Source organism: Rhineura floridana, chromosome 4 (assembly GCF_030035675.1).
Source record: "Rhineura floridana isolate rRhiFlo1 chromosome 4, rRhiFlo1.hap2, whole genome shotgun sequence".
NCBI classification, from domain to species: domain Eukaryota; kingdom Metazoa; phylum Chordata; class Lepidosauria; order Squamata; family Rhineuridae; genus Rhineura; species Rhineura floridana.
The window spans coordinates 114,965,774-114,985,999 of NC_084483.1; the positions used below are offsets into that span (position 1 = coordinate 114,965,774).

General features: G+C 40.9%; 1 protein-coding gene across 1 annotated transcript in view; it reads left to right on the forward strand.

Annotated features, from left to right (window-relative positions):
• The window catches only part of UST (uronyl 2-sulfotransferase), a 245,445-nt gene that overhangs the window by 128,448 nt on the left and 96,771 nt on the right, over positions 1-20,226 (forward strand). Inside the window, exon 5 of the mRNA XM_061624081.1 lies at positions 10,772-10,925. Coding sequence (XP_061480065.1) covers positions 10,772-10,925 — 154 coding nt within the window. The remainder of the gene's footprint in view (positions 1-10,771; positions 10,926-20,226) is intronic.

Here is a 20,226-nt window from a genome sequence, read left to right on the forward strand (position 1 = left end):
AACTTCCCCCATGTTGTACCTAGTAGGTCATTAAGTACATCATTTGAGACACATTGGATAGCAACATAGAATATGGCTAGAGTGGAAGGGACACCCTTTTAGCTCATTTTTTTGCCATCAGGCTTTAGGAATTTAAGAGGGAATATTATATGGTAATATGGTAACCTTTTTCTCCCCATTTCCAAATTCTAGAGCCAGGCTTTAAGTAGTATGTTTGTGGGAGAGAGGCTTTGAACTACAATAACTGTGTGCTTGTGGTGTGTAGAGATGATGGATGCAAGCACAGAAACTCAGCAGGTTGGGCACTTGCTCAGTGAAGGAAGTCACAGTTGGTAAACTGCTAGTTTCTGTTAGCTGTACGGTCAAATTGTAAATCTCTGTGTGGCTAGTTTGATCTCCTGGAACAGGTGAAAGAGGAAAATTTAATACTTATGGGATCATGGGAATAGTATTTTTCTTAATGAAAGTTATATTTCTAGTATTTTCCGCTGAGAGTATTTCCAAGCATTGTTTCACAGACATAACTACATATGCATATTCCTAAAGAAATTATGTTTCTCAAACTAGCTTGAGAGAGCCTAGAGGTTTTTGGATTGCAAAAAGTGAGAACCTTCAAACATAAAAATACCCTAATTAAGTAAAGTATTTATGCTTTGCAAAAAGCACACAATGGGTGTGTACATTGGAATGCATAATGATCACACACAACTCTACTTTGCTGAAGATACACAAGATTTGAAGAACCTGAGATAGGTAGGAGTAACTTAAGAGAGTGACTTACAAGACCAAAACAGGATAGATAATGGGGAATTTTATATATCCACACATATATAACCATAGATATTAGAAAGGTATATGTTTTATAATCATCAGAAATTAATCATTGGATTGTAGGCCTGTTGGGGCCCTGAGAAAAACAGGCTCATAGAGAATCCTGAAATCTAGAGAGCAAGCAGGCAAAATGAACTTGGTTTGAACTCTTGGGTTCTTGCCAGATCGGCCGGGACATGACTGACTGGTATTAATTACCCTGTTGTTTGGAATAAAGGAGCGTTTGACCTGTGAGAGAAGTTGTGATTGATGTAATCAGTAGGGATTGCCAATGCTTGATTCTTGGGTAAAGCAAGAACTCCACCTAGGGGGGGAATTATGAAACTTATTGGAAGTTTTAATGAAGAGAAATAGTGAAATTTTATAATGATTTTACAACTTTATAAGTGTGTTTTCATTAAGAAAAAGGTGATGTTTTCATTAAGAAAGAGGGGGTGGCCTGCCTCCTCTCTGTATCTCAGAGGATAAAAAATACTAGTTAGCCAGAGTTAACCAGTCCTTTCCTTTGTCTGTGTGGCTTCAAAATGAGCTCAAGTGTTTTAAATATAATCCCCTCTCTTGAGCTATGTATTTTATAAGTAAGGAGATGGGATTGCTGAGAAAATACGACATAAGAAGTCCTATGGCAGAGGAATAGAACTGGGGGTGCTCATACATTCCTGAGTTGAGGCAAACTTACTTCAGGTGTACCTGGGTCATCCTGACTGATCAGGAAACGACATATGGAATGTACCAAGTATGCTTGAAAGCATATTCACAATAGTAACTGTTCCAACTAGTCCCAAAACTTCATTAGTCTTGAGAGACAGTAGGACAATGGAAATATTAACAAGGTGGACAGAATCCTGGAATCTCCACTGGAGTTAGCTAATGCTTTCTGATTGGTTTGAACATAAGAACATAAAAAGAGCCTGCTGGATCAGGCCAGCGGCCCATCTAGTCCAGCATCCTGTTCTCACAGTGGCCAACCAGGTGCCTGGGGGAAGCCCGCAAGCAGGACCCGAGTGCAAGAACACTCTCCCCTCCTGAGGCTTCCGGCAACTGGTTTTCAGAAGCATGCTGCCTCTGACTAGGGTGGCACAGCACAGCCATCATGGCTAGTAGCCATTGATAGCCCTGTCCTCCATGAATTTGTCTAATCTTCTTTTAAAGCCATCCAAGCTGGTGGCCATTACTGCATCTTGTGGGACCAAATTCCATAGTTTAACTATGCGCTGAGTAAAGAAGTACTTCCTTTTGTCTGTCCTGAATCTTCCAACATTCAGCTTCTTTGAATGTCCACGAGTTCTAGTATTATGAGAGAGGGAGAAGAACTTTTCTCTATCCACTTTCTCAATGCCATGCATAATTTTATACACTTCTATCATGTCTCCTCTGACCCGCCTTTTCTCTAAACTAAAAAGCCCCAAATGCTGCAACCTTTCCTCGTAAGGGAGTCACTCCATCCCCTTGATCATTCTGGTTGCCCTCTTCTGAACCTTTTCCAACTCTATAATATCCTTTTTGAGATGAGGCGACCAGAACTGTACACAGTATTCCAAATGCGGCCGCACCATAGATTTATACAACGGCATTATGATATCAGCTGTTTTATTTTCAATACCTTTCCTAATTATTGCTAGCATGGAATTTGCCTTTTTCACAGCTGCCGCACACTGGGTCGACATTTTCATCGTGCTGTCCACTACAACCCCGAGGTCTCTCTCCTGGTCGGTCACCGCCAGTTCAGACCCCATGAGCGTATATGTGAAATTCAGATTTTTTGCTCCAATATGCATAATTTTACACTTGTTTATATTGAATTGCATTTGCCATTTTTCCACCCATTCACTCAGTTTGGAGAGGTCTTTTTGGAGCTCTTCGCAATCCCTTTTTGTTTTAACAACCCTGAACAATTTAGTGTTGTCAGCAAACTTGGCCACCACACTGCTCACTCCTAATTCTAGGTCATTAATGAACAAGTTGAAAAGTACAGGTCCCAATACCGATCCTTGAGGGACTCCACTTTCTACAGCCCTCCATTGGGAGAACTGTCCGTTTATTCCTACTCTCTGCTTTCTGCTTCTTAACCAATTCCTTATCCACAAGAGGACCTCTCCTCTTATTCCATGACTGCTAAGCTTCCTCAGAAGCCTTTGGTGAGGTACCTTGTCAAACGCTTTTTGAAAGTCTAAGTACACTATGTCCACTGGATCACCTCTATCTATATGCTTGTTGACACTCTCAAAGAATTCTAATAGGTTACTGAGACAGGACTTTCCCTTGCAGAAGCCATGCTGGCTCTGCTTCAGCAAGGCTTGTTCTTCTATGTGCTTAGTTAATCTAGCTTTAATCATACTTTCTACCAGTTTTCCAGGGACAGAAGTTAAGCTAACTGGCCTGTAATTTCCGGGATCCCCTCTGGATCCCTTTTTGAAGATTGGTGTTACATTTGCCACTTTCCAGTCCTCAGGCACGGAGGAGGACCCGAGGGACAAGTTACATATTTTAGTTAGCAGATCAGCAATTTCACATTTGAGTTCTTTGAGAACTCTCGGGTGGATGCCATCCGGGCCCGGTGATTTGTCAGTTTTTATATTGTCCATTAAGCTTAGAACTTCCTCTCTCTTTACCACTATTTGTCTTAGTTCCTCAGAATCCCTTCCTGCAAATGTTAGTTCAGGTTCAGGGATCTGCCCTATATCTTCCACTGTGAAGACAGATGCAAAGAATTCATTTAGCTTCTCTGCAATCTCCTTATCGTTCTTTAGTACACCTTTGACTCCTTTATCATCCAAGGGTCCAATTGTCTCCCTAGATGGTCTCCTGCTTTGAATGTATTTATAGAATTTTTTGTTGTTGGTTTTTATGTTCTTAGCAATGTGCTCCTCAAATTCTTTTTTAGCATCCCTTATTGTCTTCTTGCATTTCTTTTGCCAGAGTTTGTGTTCTTTTTTATTTTCTTCATTCGGACAAGACTTCATTTTCTGAAGGAAGACTTTTTGCCTCTAAGAGCTTCCTTGCCTTTGCTCGTTAACCATGCTGGCATCTTCTTGGCCCTGGCGGTACCTTTTCTGATCTGCGGTATGCACTCCAGTTGAGCTTCTAATAGAGTGTTTTTAAACAACTTCCAAGCATTTTCGAGTGATGTGACCCTCTGGACTTTGTTTTTCAGCTTTCTTTTTACCAATCCCCTCATTTTTGTGAAGTTTCCTCTTTTGAAGTCAAATGTGACCGTGTTGGATTTTCTTGGCAATTGGCCAGTTACATGTATGTTTAATTTAATAGCACTGTGGTCACTGCTCCCAATCAGTTCAACAACACTTACATCTCGCACCAGGTCCCGGTCCCCACTGAGGATTAAGTCCAGGGTTGCCGTCCCTCTGGTCGGTTCCATGACCAACTGATCTAGGGAATAGTCATTTAGAATATCTAGAAACTTTGCTTCTTTGTCATGACTGGAACACATATGCAGCCAGTCTATGTCCGGGTAGTTGAAGTCACCCATTACTACCACATTTCCTAGTTTGGATGCTTCCTCAATTTCATATCTCAATGTTGGTTAACAATCTGGCTGCTGAATTCTGAACCAGCTGCAGTTTCCAAACCATCCTCAAAGGCAGCCCCATGTATGACACATTTCAGTAATCCAACCTAGAAGTTACCAGAGTGTCGACAACTTAAGTTAGGCTGTCCCTGTCAAGATAGGGGTGCAGCTAGGCTACCAGTCAAAGCTGATATAAGGCACTCCTTGTCATGGCCCCGTCAGAGGACTCATCAGACGAGGATGACTCGGGAGTAACAGCAGCAGACCCAGAAGCAGCAGACCCAGAAGGAGAAATGGAGGAAACTCCTGAGAACCCAGCTCCTTCTCCCCCTCAGCTGCAGAGCACCCCAGACACTGCTGAAGCCCTTCAGCCAGACGCAGACAGTGAACAGGATACTCCCCCCTCACCTGCAGAACGTAGACAACAGAAGGTCAGGCAGAAGAGGGGCAGGCCTGTCCACTTAAGGCCAAAACGCTGATGGCTCACACCTGCTGACAAACCTGCTCCTTAAAAGTCAAACCTTGGCTTCAGCTTGTTGCTGACTACAACGTCAGGTGTGACCACTGTGTGTCTTCCTATCCCCTGAACCTTGACTTGGACTGATCTCTCAGCAAACTAGACCCGGACCTTCACTGACGTCTCTTCTGGATTTCTGGCTTGGCACGTAAGCTTTGAACAGCCTCTGCCCTTATCTTGCTTCCTCCTTGCTAGCCTGGCAGATTTATAGCCAAGCTGCCGGCTGAGGACTTACGGCCTGGCAATTACCAAGGAATCTCCACCCCTGCCTGCACCCCCACCGACACTGCTGTTTCAGTGAAGAGCTGACACTCCTTGCCATTGAGGCCACTTGAGCCTCAAGCAACGGTAATGGATCCAGAAGTACCCCCAAGCTACATACCTGCTTCTTCAGCGGGAGTGTAATCCCATCCAGAGCAGGCCATGCCCCACCCATCCGGTCTAGGGAACCACCCACTAACAGTGCCTCAGTCGTCTGGATTAAGCTTCAGTTTATTGGCTTTCATCCAGTCCATTACCGAGGCAAGGCATCAATCTAGCACATCCACTGCTTTATCTGCAGATGTAAAGGAGAAGTAGAGCTGTGTGCCATAAGCATATTGCTGACGACAAACTCCAAAACTCTGGATGACTCCAGTCAGTGGCTTCATGTAGATGTTAAAAAGCAAGGGGAATAAAATGGAACCTCTGTGGAACCCCACACTGAAGGCTCCACAGAGCCAAACAATAGTCCCGAAGTACCACCCTCTGAAAACGACCATCCAAGTAGGACTAAAATCACTTCAGAGCAGTGCCACCCACCTCCAACTCAGATAGTTGTTCCAGAAGAATACCGTGGTCAATGGTTCCAAAAGCCACTGAGAGGTCAAGGAGGATTAATAAGGATTGATTGATTGATTTTATTTACGGTCATAGACCAAACTGAACATGGAAGCAATCATAAGTCTAGAGAAAGATCCACTTGACCCAAGGAAGGCTATACGGAGAAGTCACAAGCTTATACATCACATTGATACTATGTCAGCCAACCAAGATAATCAGAGCCTACCGCACAAGGATCACCCAAGTGTAGCCCTTTCACTGACTTGTGAGGAGGAATTGATTAGCCCTGAAATCGCTGTCATAGGAGGGGTTCCTACCAACTTAAGTTGACAAAAAAACATTCAGGCAAGCAGGCAGCTAACACTTCTATTGTGGAATATAGCTGGTTGTTCCAATAAAACCCTTGATCATAATTTCGGGGATTTTATTAGCAAATTCAACATCATTATGGTACAAGAGACATGGGCCAGGGAGGCTTTGGTTTTGAATAACTTCCTTGCACACTCCCTAGATGCAGTTCTGGGCCTTAAGGAAGGCCTTCCTAAAGGAGGCTTGAGTATATTGATTTCTACCAGCATTTGTGCCACTGTGTTGAGTCTAGAACCCTTATTCCAGATTGCCTCCTCTTTGGTCATTAAGTTTAAAACAATCTATATGTTGATAATTAACATTTATTTGCCCCCGCAGCGACAAAAACAACAGATTAAAGAAACCTGGGCTAAATTAGAAAAACATTTAAATAATATGACGGAGCTGTACCCAAGTGCGTGTGATTGTAGCAGGAGATTTTAATTCCAGAATAGGACAGAATTACGCTGCTTTATGCTCGCATTGCCACGGTTGCATGCCTGAATTGGCGGAAGCCCAGGTATTACCCGTCAGACAGTCTAAAGACAAAGAGTTATATCTGAACCTAGGCCCATCATTGCCGGAATACAAGACCCCTAGCAACATGTACTTGAGGCTGGACACCCTGAACAAGCTGATGTGCGACAAAGGCTGCAGTTTTGCAGGCCTCTGTCTATCTCAAATGATACGCAGACTAGGCTTAGTCATCCTGAATGGAAATACACAAGGTAACATGGATGGTGAATTCACATATGTATCTGCTTTGGGGGCCTCTACAATATACTGTTGTTTGGTCTCATACAGTCTGTTAAATCTGGTGACTAGATATATGGTGGGCAAACGTATTGAGAGCGACCATCTTCCACTAGCGCTCTCTTTAAGCCTTAGTCATCAGGTTAGTTATGCAGAGTATGCACCAATGTTAAATACAGAGTGTGAAACTAGAACGTCATGTGTGAGGTGGTCGCCTAAGTTTGTGGAAACTCTCAATGAACTACTGAACTCAGAAGGGTGTCTTAGTTATCGCAATGCTATCTTATCAGCGGCCTCCCCAGATTCAGTCTTAGATAAATACCAGGAATTGTTTTACTTCATACAAAATTTTCTGAACAATAAAATTGGTACCAGGCACCCCCCCCCCTTCTTGGTCCAAATATTGGTACAATCATGAGTGTGTGGCTATGAAAAATTCTCTAATAGCGAAATATAGATCATACAGGGAACTGAATTTGCCAACACTCCCTACAGAATGGTTTACTCTAAAGAGGAGTTACAAAGGCCTAATAAAAGAGAAAAAGAAGCAGGCTCAGAGAGAGTTATGGCAAAGCCTAATCAAGGCTTCGAGGGCAAATGACTCTGTAACTTTCTGGAGATTGGTCACCAGGGGCTGGCCAAATTAATTGCTAATATAGATTACCACATATCTGCATCTACCTGGGAATTATATTTTAGTAAGATATATGCATCATTACAACCCTGCCAACAATTAACAAGGGATTATATAAAAAACGTCCCAGAGTGGCCTCCTATCTCTATCTCTGAAATTACCAGTTATGTTGCCAAACTTAAATCAGGTAAAGCCCCTGGGGTTGACAACATCTCTGCTGAGATGCTGAAGACAAATGTTGATTGGAGGTTATTTACTTGTATTGACCGCTCAGCATGTATCTCTGAAGATTGGGGGCTGGCTATAATTATCCCAATATATAAAAAAGGAAATAGATCAAACCCAGATAACTATAGACCGATTAGTCTATTGAGTATTGTAAGTAAGCTCTATGCCAGATACCTACAGGAAAGGCTTTTAGATTGGATGGAACAGGAAAACATACTGGGAGATGAACAGGCTGGGTTTAGGGCAGGGCGCTCTACAATTGATCAGGCTCTCATACTCCTGGCTAAAATATATATATATCACCACCAGGAGGTACCCTATATGCAGCTTTTATAGGTTTTAAGTCGGCTTTTGACCTGATCCCACAGGATAGACTATGGGAAAAATTTGAGGCCTCTACAGTCGACAGACGCTTACTAATACTAATCTGCAGACTCTACGAAAACACTCGCTTGCAGGTAAAATGTGACCGACTGGGGCATATGTCTGGCCCTATATCTACTTTTAATGGAGTCAAACAGGGCTGTATTTTGGCCCCAACCCTGTTTAACTTCTACATCAATTCCCTGGCTGAAAGTCTAGCAGGCACTAATTTCCACCCTCCCAAATTGGCCTTTAGATCAGTGTCAATTCTGCTTTATGCAGATGATGCTGTTCTTTTATCTCTAACATCAATAGGTTTGAGGCGCCTTTTAAGGGCTTTGGATTCACACTGTAAAAGGGAGCTGCTGCATATCAATTACACTAAGACCAAGTTATTGATCTTCACTAAGAAAAAAATAAGACATAACTGGCAGATCAATGATAATATAATTGAACAGGTTACATCATATAGATATCTTGGAGTAACATTTCAATCTTCAGGTTTCTGGAATGCCCAAATTAACAACGCAGTTACGAACGCCCAGAGGAATACAAAGGCGCTCTTTTCTTTCTTTCTTTTTCAGAGGGGGCTAACACGGACCATCAGCAATTCAGGTATTTGTAGCCAAGATCATGGCAGAAATGTTATATGGCTCCCAGTTATGCGTTTATAGCAATTTTGCGCCATTTGAAAATATCCAATCCAAATTTCTGAGAGCTATCCTGGGAGTGCCAAGTTGTACGCCTAACGTAATTCTTCATTTAGAGGCAGGACAAATTTCCATAGAGGCCCGAGCATGGCTGCTTAAGTTAAATTATTGGCTGAAGCTGCTATTTTCCCCGGTGGGATTGGCCCCTTTGACGCTTACAGATGCCTTCCAGACCAAGTGGAAAAAACCATTAATAGCAAAATTACAGAGGCTAGGCTTTGCCCCCGATGCATTATTGGCCCTAGGATATCCTAAGGCCAAAGCAGCTATTAAGCAACGTATCTAGGACATTGAACTTCAAGAACATGTAGGCTTGGCCATAGCTTATCCAGATTTCGGGGACAAGTTGGTGACATTTGCACCGGCAAATTACTTAATTAATTAATTTATCAGTCCCAAATGTAGGATTAATAAGGCTACACTCCCCCTATCTCTCTCCCAAAAGAGATAATCATGCAGGGTGACCAAGGCAGTTCCTGTGTCAAAACAACACCTAAACCCCTATTGAAATGGATCTAGAAAATTAGTTTCATCCAAGAGAGCCTGGATCTGGCCTGTGACCACACTTTCAAGGACCTTGTCCAAAATAGGGAGATTAGCAACTGATTGATAATTATTTTGATTTTTGGAATCCAGTGATCTTACCACTATCTACTTTAAGCAGGCAGGGCCACCCCCCTCTGTCAAGGAGGCATTAATCACCTCCTTGGTCCAGCCAGCTGTCCCCTCTTTGCTGATTTTTATCAACAATGAGGGGCAAGGATCAAGAGCACAAGTGGTCGCCCAGACCAAACTAAGCACCTTGTCAACATCCTCAAGCCCTAACTGAGACTCATCCAACACAACATAGGATAGAATTTGTAGGTAGCTGGTTTGTGAAATTACAGGCACAGCTATCCTGGGGGTTTAGATTCAGTACAGTTGTCATTGGGACTAAATGAGTGTATGCTCAAGCACTCTAGTTTTTATGTTTGTTTTAAATTGTTGTCATGTGTTATCCCCACTCTCATCCTCTGATGAAATTTTGCCAGCCTTTGCATATGTGGTAGCTAGCTCATTCTTGTAGTTTAGTCATGCTCTTTGAGCCATAATAACTATGACCAGTCCAAAGGAACATTCTTACAAATAACTCTGTTTAGGATCACAGACTTGAGTGTGATGTTGAACTTGGAAACCGGTTTGAGATTTTATTTATTGTCATGTTGTGCAGGATGTCTCATGTCTGGGATTTCAATATTGCTTCGATGCTTGGCCAGGCTTCCTTATATTTTAATCTTGCCACATATGGGCCCTTGTTTTTAGAAGAAGCAATGTTGAAAATTATTCGTACTAACAGTGTGTTCCCCTTCAACATGAATTCATCCATTGAAAAGTACATTTATTCTTCCAACACAAAAAAGATGAGAAAAATATTTTATTTGAAAACACAAGCATTAACATTTTTCTTTTCTCAAAGATTTACTGTTTGAAACCCACTTTTGATTTTAACTACGTCACTATAAGTCCAGTGGATGGTTTAGGAATGCCAGATGCAGTATCATTACTGGATCTAAGCAGATGTGGACTTGGTTAGCAAGACCACTGGGAGCCCTGCATAAAAGCAGAATATAAACACAATATTTAAAAAAACGCAAACATGATCACTTTTTTGGTCAATAGCGTACTATCTTTTAAAATAAATAGTGCCTATAATACTGGGGATGATTTAATTTTAAAATAGAATATGAGGTACATAAAAGCTTGATTAAAGTCAAACTCGCAGCCATGTGACTCCTCTTCAGTAAGATGAGATACTGCCCAGTAAGCTTCCGTAGAATAAATGCAGTATGCTTTTCTAATACTAAGATGCCTACGTTACAATGTGCTTTTCTAATGCCCCTACCTTATTTTTTTGATGCCTTATATTCTTGGCTTCAGAAATAATATTGCAATTTTAATTTCCTTTTTTTAGAAAAAGCAAGCAAACCACCTCTTCAGACACTGGATTCATATATTTTTGAAGTGACTGTCTGTAATCTTTATTTGTTTCTGTTTGCCAGGTTTGGAGGAGACCAACCAGTATACATCAATATTATTAGAGATCCCATCAACCGTTTTTTATCCAACTATTTTTTCCGCCGCTTTGGAGACTGGAGGGGGGAGCAGAATCATATGGTCCGCACCCCAAGCATGAGGCAAGAGGAGAGATATTTAGTAAGTTCTAAAATCTTACTTTTTAAATAAAGTAAACCTATTTAACCACATAGCTTTGCTTTTGCCAGATTTCAGACTCTCTACACGTATATTATATGCCCACATTTACATTTTATGTTTTGATCGGATTATGTTACTAAGTCGTTCTGCCCCTCTCCTTCCTCAGAAGCCTTTGGTGGAAACTGTTGCCTGGCAACTGCCAACAAGGCTAGACTGCTGAATGAAATCCAGCTGCGAAGCCCCACTCCCTTAGCAGATTTTGGTGGGAGTTGCTGCTTGCTATGACACCAGGAAAGAGCAAGGTGGAGGACAGGAAATACTGCTTGAACAATCCTGCTTCTATTTGCACACTGTATTATTTCTGCTGCTATATTAGATTTAAGTGTGATTTTTTAAAATAATCTTTTTTAAGCCTTTTGAGAGCCTCTCAGGTCATAAAGTTGGATATAAATATTCAAAATAAATAAGAAAAGATATTGGAAGACCTTTATTTTTAAAGTGAAGGAAAGTTCAAAAGTATTTATGGGTGGTTATGATTTTAACATTCTTGATTTCTCTCCCACTCCAGCCCAAATTTCTGTTTTAGTAGATTTTGAAGATGGAAGTTTTAATGAAGCAGTTTCTAAAAGCACATGTAGTGGTGTTTTGACTGCATTACTACTATTTCATCCCATAAATCAGCCGGTTATGTATAGTAATCGGAACCTCAAACAATCTTTAGAGTATTGGACTTGGGCTGGATAGACTCAAGTTCCAGCCCCTACTCAGCCATGAAGTTTCGTGGGCAGCTATCATCTCAGCTTAGCCTCATTTGGTTGTATGGGTTGTTGTGTGGTTAAAATAGAGGAGGAACTATATATGCCACCTTAAACTACTTGGAGGTATAAATGTGTGTCTTTAACTAAATTATTTCTAGAAATCCATCAATGATTCATTGGTGCTCATGCAGAACATGCTGGTCTGTTTATCACAACTTGTGGCCCAAGAAGTATACATAATTTTTTGGGAAAGAAAATTGCTTCAACACTGCAATGTTGCTTAATTTCTAAATATTTAAATAAAGATCTGATAACAGGCAACAGTATTATGAGATTTTTAAAATGAAATGGTTCGTGTACAACAGCCCAGTTCAGTATATTAACCCACCTCGAAGTGGAGACTACTTTTGAACATTGTTGTTTCTATATGTGAGTTCAAATGGTTCCCCAACCCCCCACCCCACTGCTCTGATAATATTGAGATTTCCCAATAACATCACCTCAATTTTATATCATTTTATCTTCAGTTTGACATTTTACTTACCCATAGCTTTCAGACACTGGTACGGGCTGTCCCTGGAGATGCTTAGACTAGACTTTTGCTGGAATACATTTCAGTTGTTGCAGTGGACAAGATGTGTGGAAAAAGTTGACCTACTTCCTGTTTGTTGAACTCTGGATGACCATGTCTTATAACACCTGGCAAAGGAAGGCTATTGGTTGGATCCAAGAGCTAATTCATATGCCTGTCTGTGGCCACTCCTAAAGAGACCTCAATCATTGTGCTAGCTATCAGCCAGTTGTAACCTTCCCTTTTGCAGAATGTACTTGAGTGAATGGCAGCAACTCAGTTCCAGGCTTTCTTGGATGACACTATCTACATCCATTTCAGTCTTGATTCCATCCTGGGTTGCCCTAAAAGTGCCTTGGTTGCCCTGCTCCTGGGAGAAGGATGGTTTCATGAAATCTTGCCTAGTTTTATCAAGAATATATTTTTTGTAGACAGTATCTCTTACTCATTTGGTTACATAGCACTAAATAGCTACGTAATACAGTAGTGAGACATCCTGACACCAGTATGTGCCAGAATGTTTTATAATGGCTGTTGAACAGTTTCAAAGGAATTACCATGGCTCTCTCCTCCAGGAAACGCTATAATTCTCAAGCAGCAATGGGCCTAGGGGAAAAGTTTATTTGTTTGTTAAATTATATATCCCATCCTTCCTCCCAAAGGAGATCATTCTCCCTCTATTACAGAGTGTACAGAGCTCGGAGATGCTCATTGACCCTGCTTTGCTCCTGGATATTCTGGCAGGGGCCAGGAACACCTTCTATTGCATCTTTGAGTGTTGATAATTGTAAGCGTAAGATGCTACAGCTTGTCTTTCAGGAATACAAGAATGTGAGAAGTACTCAACTTGACTATTCTCACTGTTAATATTTTAGAAATGGCCTCTCCCAATAAGATCTCTTACAGCTGTTAAGATCCTTTGATCAGGTTCTATTCCTTTGTCCTTTTTCTCCTTTTTAAAAAATAATCAGGCTCTGTTCAGACACCCTCATTATGTGCGAGATGAAACCCAGGCTTTGAGATGACTTCCATGGGGATTGAAAGACTTGCTGTTTTAGATGGCTTTGGCTGTTTTGATGAGGAATTGTCCTAAACTATGTGGGGTTGTTGGTGGGTGAATGTTTCTTCTGGGATCGGCTTTTTTAGTTGGTTTGGTTTTGCTTTTATTCTGTGGTGTTTTGATGTAAACTATCTTGAGTATAGAAATGATAGTATATCAATACATAATTTAAATAAAAATACACCAGTGTTTGTTGAAGTGAAAATTAATAGTTATTGCTTACAGGTCTGTAGTACATTTTCTCGGTTTGTTGATATGTAGGAAGGGGAGAGAGAGAGCGTGTGTGCGTGTGCACGTTTCTGGTTTTGAAAGAAAAATCTAATCTTGCAGCTTCATACCACAGATTTACAGTGCAATCCTAGACACATATGCTCAGAAGTAAGTCTCATTATGCTTATGGTTGCTTATGATTACAATCTACAGCTCAATGAAATTAGCAGGCTTGTTGTTGTTATGTGCCTCCAAGTCGATTACGACTTATGGCGACCCTATGAATCAGTGACCTCCAAGAGCATCTGCCATGAACCACCCTGTTCAGATCTTGTAAGTTCAGGTCTGTGGCTTCCTTTATGGAATCGATCCATCTCTTGTTTGGTCTTCCACTTTTTCTACTCCCTTCTGTTTTTCCCAGCATTATTGTCTTTTCTAGTGAATCATGTCTTCTCATTATGTGTCCAAAGTATGATAACTTCAGTTTCATCATTTTAGCTTCTAGTGATAGTTCTGGTTTCATTTGTTCTAACACCCAGTTATTTGTCTTTTTCGCAATCCATGGTATGCGCAAAGCACTCCTCCAACACCACATTTCAAATGAGTTCATTTTTCTCTTACCTGCTTTTTTCACTGTCCATCGTTCACATCCATACATAGAGAGCGGGAATACCATGGTCTGAATGATCCTGACTTTAGTGTTCAGTGATACATCTTTGCATTTGAGGACCTTTTCTAGTTCTCTCACAGCTGCCCTCCCCAGTCCTAGCCTTCTTCTGATTTCTTGACTATTGTCTCCATTTTGGTTAAGGACTGTGCCGAGGTATTGATAATCCTTGACAAGTTCAATGTCCTCATTGTCAACTATAAAGTTACATAAATCCTCAGTTGTCATTACTTTAGTCTTTTTGACGTTCAGCTGTAGTCCTGCTTTTGTGCTTTCCTCTTTAACTTTCATCAGCATTCATTTCAAATCATTACTGGTTTCTGCTAGTAGTATGGTATTGTCTGCATATCTTAATTGATGTTTCTCCCTCCAATTTTCACACCTCCTTCATCTTGGTCCAATCCTGCTTTCCCTATGATATGTTCTGCGTATAGATTAAATAAATAGGGTGATAAAATACATCCCCATCTCACACCCTTTCCGATGGGGAACCAATTGGTTTCTCCATATTCTGTCCTTACAGTAACCTCTTATCCAGAGTATAGGTTGCACATCAGGACAATCAGATGCTGTGGCACCCCCATTTCTTTTAAAACCTTCCATAGTTTTTCATGATCTACACAGTCAAAGGTTTTGCTGTAATCTCTAAAGCATAGGGTGATTTTCTTCTGAAATTCCTTGCTCCGTTCCATTATCCAACGTATATTTGCAATATGTTCTCTGGTGCCTCTTCCCTTTCTAAATCCAGCTTGGACGTCTGGCATTTCTCGCTCCATATATGGTAAGAGCCTTTGTTGTAGAATCTTGAGCATTACTTTACTTGCATGGGATATTAAGGCAATAGTTCAATAATTACTGCATTCCCTGGGATTCCCTTCCTTTGGAATTGGGATGTATATGGAACGCTTCCAGTCTGTGGGCCATTGTTTAGTTTTCCATGTTTCTTGACAGATTTTTGTCAAAATTTGGACAGATTCAGTCTCAGTAACTTGTAGCAACTCTATTGGTATGTCATCTATTCCTGCCGATTTGTTTCTTCCAAGTATTTTAAGAGCAGCTTTCACCTCGCATTCTAAAATTTCCAGTTCTTCATCATACGGTTCCTCCGTGAATGAATCTGTCATCCTGGCATCTCTTTTATAGAATTCTTCAGTGTATTGCTTCCATCTTCCTTTTATTTCATCTCGGTCAGTCAATGTGTTCCCCTGTTGATTATTCAACATGCTTACTCTTGGTTTGAATTTTCCTTTCATTTCTCCAATCTTTTGGAACAGGGCTCTTGTTCTACCCTTTTTGTTGTCCTCTTCTGTTTCTATACAGTAACTATTGTAATAGTTCTCTTTGTCCCTACTTACTAGTCGCTGTATTGTTGCATTTAGGGTTCTGACTGTGTTTCTATCTCCTTTCTTTTGCTTTCCTTCTCTCTTTAACCTTTTTAAGAGTTTCTTCAGTCATCCATTGAGGTCTTTCTCTCTTTTTAACTAGAGGTATTGTCTTTTTGCATTCCTCCCTGATAACGACTCTGACTTCATTCCATAGTTCTTCTGGTTCTCTGTCAACTAAGTTTAAAGCCTCAAACCTGTTCCTTATTTGATCTTTATATTCTTCTGGGATGTTATTTAAATTGTATTTTGGCATTATGATTGCTTTGTTGTTCTTGTTCAGCTTTACTCTGTTCATGATCTGCAAATTATCAGCACATCTTGTTTTGGTATGTGATTAATTTTTTCCTGTACTTCTGCATAAAATCTCTCCAGTTCCTCTTCTTTTGCATTTGCCATTGGAGCATAGACTTGGATGATGGTTATGTTAATAGGTTTCCCGTTTAATCTCATTGATATCACTCGCTCAGACCTTGCATTGTAACTCCTAATTGCTCTTGCTACATCACTTCTCACTATTAAAGCAACCCCATTTCTTCTTAATTTCTCATTTCCTGCATAAAATATTTTGTAGTTGTCTGATTGAAAATGTCCCATTCCAGTCCATTTTAGTTCGCCCACACCAAGTATTGTAATGTTGATGCGTTCCATTTCTTGCTTGACAATTTCTAACTTTCCCTGGTTTATGCTCCTCACATTCCATGTTCCTATTGTGTGTGTCGTACAACTCTGGACTCTCCTTTTGCATCTGTGCGCATCAGCCTCTGGGCTTCCTTTTGGCTTTGACCTAGCTGCGTCATTAGTCACAGCGCTACTCGTACTTGTCCTTTGTTCTTCCCCAGTAGCTCCCTGAGTGCCTTCTGACCTGGGGTCTCATCTTCCAGCACTATCTCATGTTGAATTTTGGATACTCTGTTCATAGGGTTTTGTCGTAAGAGATATTCAGAGGTGGTTTACCATTGCCTTCCTCTGAGTTTGGATGCATCTTGGTCTGGTGTTTCAGCTTTGACCATTCCGCCTTGGGTGCCCCTGCTAGGAGTCTAGTCTCTTAGTCTGGACTCCTGACAGCATTGCTCTCAGCTTCTTCAACACTCTCAAACCCCCTCACCACATTAAGGTGTGCATCCTAGAGGGAGTAGCAGGCTTAAGTGAACTTAATATCATACTGGATTGCAACCTGGAGTGTCACAGCCATCTGTCTCTTTCTACTTTATCATATAGCAGTTGTTTCTCCAACTCTCTTCTATCTCTATTATAAACTATACATCTTACAAACATGCATAGTTTCTCTGGTATAATACATTTGCCAGAAAATAAATGTAGATTACACTAATTCCTTTCAACTTCTGTCCCATCTATTATATAATTACAAACTCATTGTAAATATTTCTATCAGGATATTTTTAAGAGTCTGCTGAGACAATGAATTTTAATGTGGTTTTTTTAGGGCATATTAATAGCTTTTCATTATGTGTGCTGTTTGCATGTGTTTATGTTCGTTGATGTACACATGAGACAGAAGAGTATAGAAAAGTATATCTATGCCAAAGTCTTTGGGAATTTTGCTGTAGAAAAAGTGAAATGTTTCTAGTACACTTTGTACCTCAAGACTTGTGCAAAGTGCTACATACACTCTGCTTTCATATGGAGTAGGGAGTCAAGTGCTGGCTGTCTCTCAAGAGTGTCCTTGAAAATGAAGAAACCAGATAGCATTTCAGCTGTCCAGGCTAGTTTTTAAGTCTGCAGGTTTTACCTATTATGTGTAACTTCAGGACTGTATTCTGTTACGGCACAGTGGACTTAAATATTTTTAAGATAACTCTGTTGTCTAAAATGTTGTTGGTTGAATTGAAAGCTTTCTTATTATAAACCCTTACTGTTACTTCGGTTTTGTATAAAAAGGTCTAATTCTTTTCTTGGATTATCATTTTCCTGTTTTAGCAGTCTTTGCTTGGTAGTTGTCCTACTCAAAGAACACTATTATTGGTGTTTGAGGAAAGTACAGGCTAGCTGCCAATAAAACGTGTTACAGCTAGTTGTTCTTATTAGTAAAGATGTGTATGTTTTTTGCAAAGTTGTGATTTCTAATCAAATGTTACACTATGTGGTTGTCTTTTCTGTTCTTTGCTGTGCTGTAGATACATTAAAGTGTATCCAGTTGTGAATTGGTTGTTTCAACCAGCTATGAGGAAAATGAAGGCTGCTACTAAGCTACATGGTCTGTGACACTCCCCTTGAAGGTTGCAGATGGTGCAGAACAGAGCAACCTGCCCTTTTTGATATGGGGGGAGGGCGGGATATGTCATGCTGTACTGATGCTAGAGTCTGTGCTAATTATTGTTTGTATTCTGCTCCAGATATCTGGGATCAACTGGGCTAGATGAATCAAGTGTCTGATTTGGTATGCCAATTTCATATGGCCTTATGTATCTTAAGAGACCATCTCATATCTTGGATGGTAAACCCATGTGGTCTTCTGATTGTGTTCTTCATGTTTCAGATAGGAAAGGAACATGCCTCTCACATCCTTAAGAAGATCAGGGAACCTTTCTCCAGAAACATGATCCTTCAGAAGTAAGAAAGCTAGTAACATGCAATAGGGCTTTTTTTTAGTGGTGACACCCTTTGTTATGGGTGTCTTCCTCATATATGTTTGCCAGGTAAGCCCACCTGAAACTGGCAACCTTTCCTTTTGAGGATTGATTCTGGCTCTGCAGATGTATATTGTGTAGGTTTTTAGGGTCTTTTGATGGTTTTTAAATTTGTTTTGTTTGTTTGTTTGTTTGTTTATTTATTTTATGTAATTTATAGTTGCCATAGACCCTCCGTGGCACAGAGTGGTAAGCGGCGGTAACGCAGCCGAAGCTCTGCTCACGGCCGGAGTTCGATTCCAACGGAAGGAGGAAGTCGAATCTCCGGTAAAAGGGGTTGAGGTCCACTCAGCCTTCCATGCATCCGTGGTCGGTAAAATGAGTACCCGGCGTGCACTGGGGGGTAAAGAAAGGCCGGGAAAGGAACTGGCAATCCCACCCCATATATACGGTCTGCCTAGTAAACGTCGCAAGACCCTAAGAGTCGGAAACAACTCGCACTATAAGTGCAGGGACACCTTTACCTTTTTATAGTTGCCATATAAGCAGAGTTCTCTGGGCAGCTTACAGGGATTAAAGCAAAACAAATTTACAATTAAACACCATTATAAAATCACAACAGAGAGCAGAGGAAAAGAAAGGTTGCAGCAGGGCAGAACACAAATATCTAGAATTTCTCTCCACTCAGCAAGCAAGATGTGGTAAGCGCCTAACAATATAACAGTATGAAGATGCTATAGGAAACTGGTAGTAAATAATGGAGAGCAGATCTCATTAGTCTTTGCTTTCAGCCTCTGAAATGGCAACTTTAAGCATGAAAATATTTCCCCTGGTATAAAGACTCATTTTGCTGGGAGGAAAGGTTACTCTTTTCAACAAATTTAATATAATTGCAATTATTTATTGGGTTATTGTACATGTGGTTTTGTTAGGAGCCTGGAGGGCATTTTGGCTGTAGGAAAGGTCTAAATTTAATAAGTGAAATTCTGGAGCTCAGCGGTAGAGCACCTGCTTTGCATGCAGAAGGTCCCAGGTTCAATCCCTGGCATCTCCAGATAGGTCTGGGAGAGAACCCTGTCTGAAATACTGGAGAGCTGCTGCCGTCACTGTAGTCAGTCCTGAGCTAGATGGACCAGTGGTCTGACTCTGTATAAGGCAGGTTCTCATGCTGGTGGCTGTTACATCCCACTCAAAATACAACTTAAGCTTTTTAGCTTTTTGACCTACCAACCATGTTCTTTGCCACTTCATGTTTGTCCTGTTTACTCTGTAAGACACCAAGGATTATACTTTTCACTGTTGACTGTATTACCAAGTGCGATGTGCTAGGGCCTGAAAGTTTTGGCCTTTGAAATATCAGAAATGTTTGTGGAAAATTCTACTGACCATTTGGGATCTTAGTGTAAATATAGCTTAATGCTTTGAGTCTGCTCCAAACAAAACAGCAATTTGTACAGAATGTTGGATAAGCAAGCCATTTTAAGTGTTTTGGTGAATGTCTGTGTTTATCAGGACTTTACTTAAAGCCAAGAAGTCTTTTATCCAAAGCCAGATATGGTATAAGCAGCTGCTGCATGGTGTACACACAACTTTGCTACTTGAATTGACTTTGGGAAAAGTTAAACTGCTGTCTGTCTCTCTCCCAGGCACTGATATTAAAACAGGCTGGAGCAAATATACGTCCTGCAGCCCTCTGAGTGAGTGTTTGGTCCTCCCAGGACCAGTCCAGGTTGCACTTGAAGGGAAGCTTGAATTCTGCAGGTGGCAGAGCAGGGGCTCATTGCTGCTTAATTAGTCATTTCTAAGCAGTGTACAAGAGAACACAATGAAACTAAAAATGAGTTAAAACTATAAAATCAGAATTCAGTTAAAAAGCCTGCTGGAATAAAAAAAAAATTCTGTAAGCACCAGAAATTCAACAGGAGGGAGGGCTGTCTGACCACAGCTGGAAGGGAGCCTACAATACTGAAAGTACAGCTGCTGGTGGATACAAGCTGTTCATCCTAGTCATGAGGGACCACTAACAGTGACTCCTATGAAGACTTCAGTGATTGACTAGAGA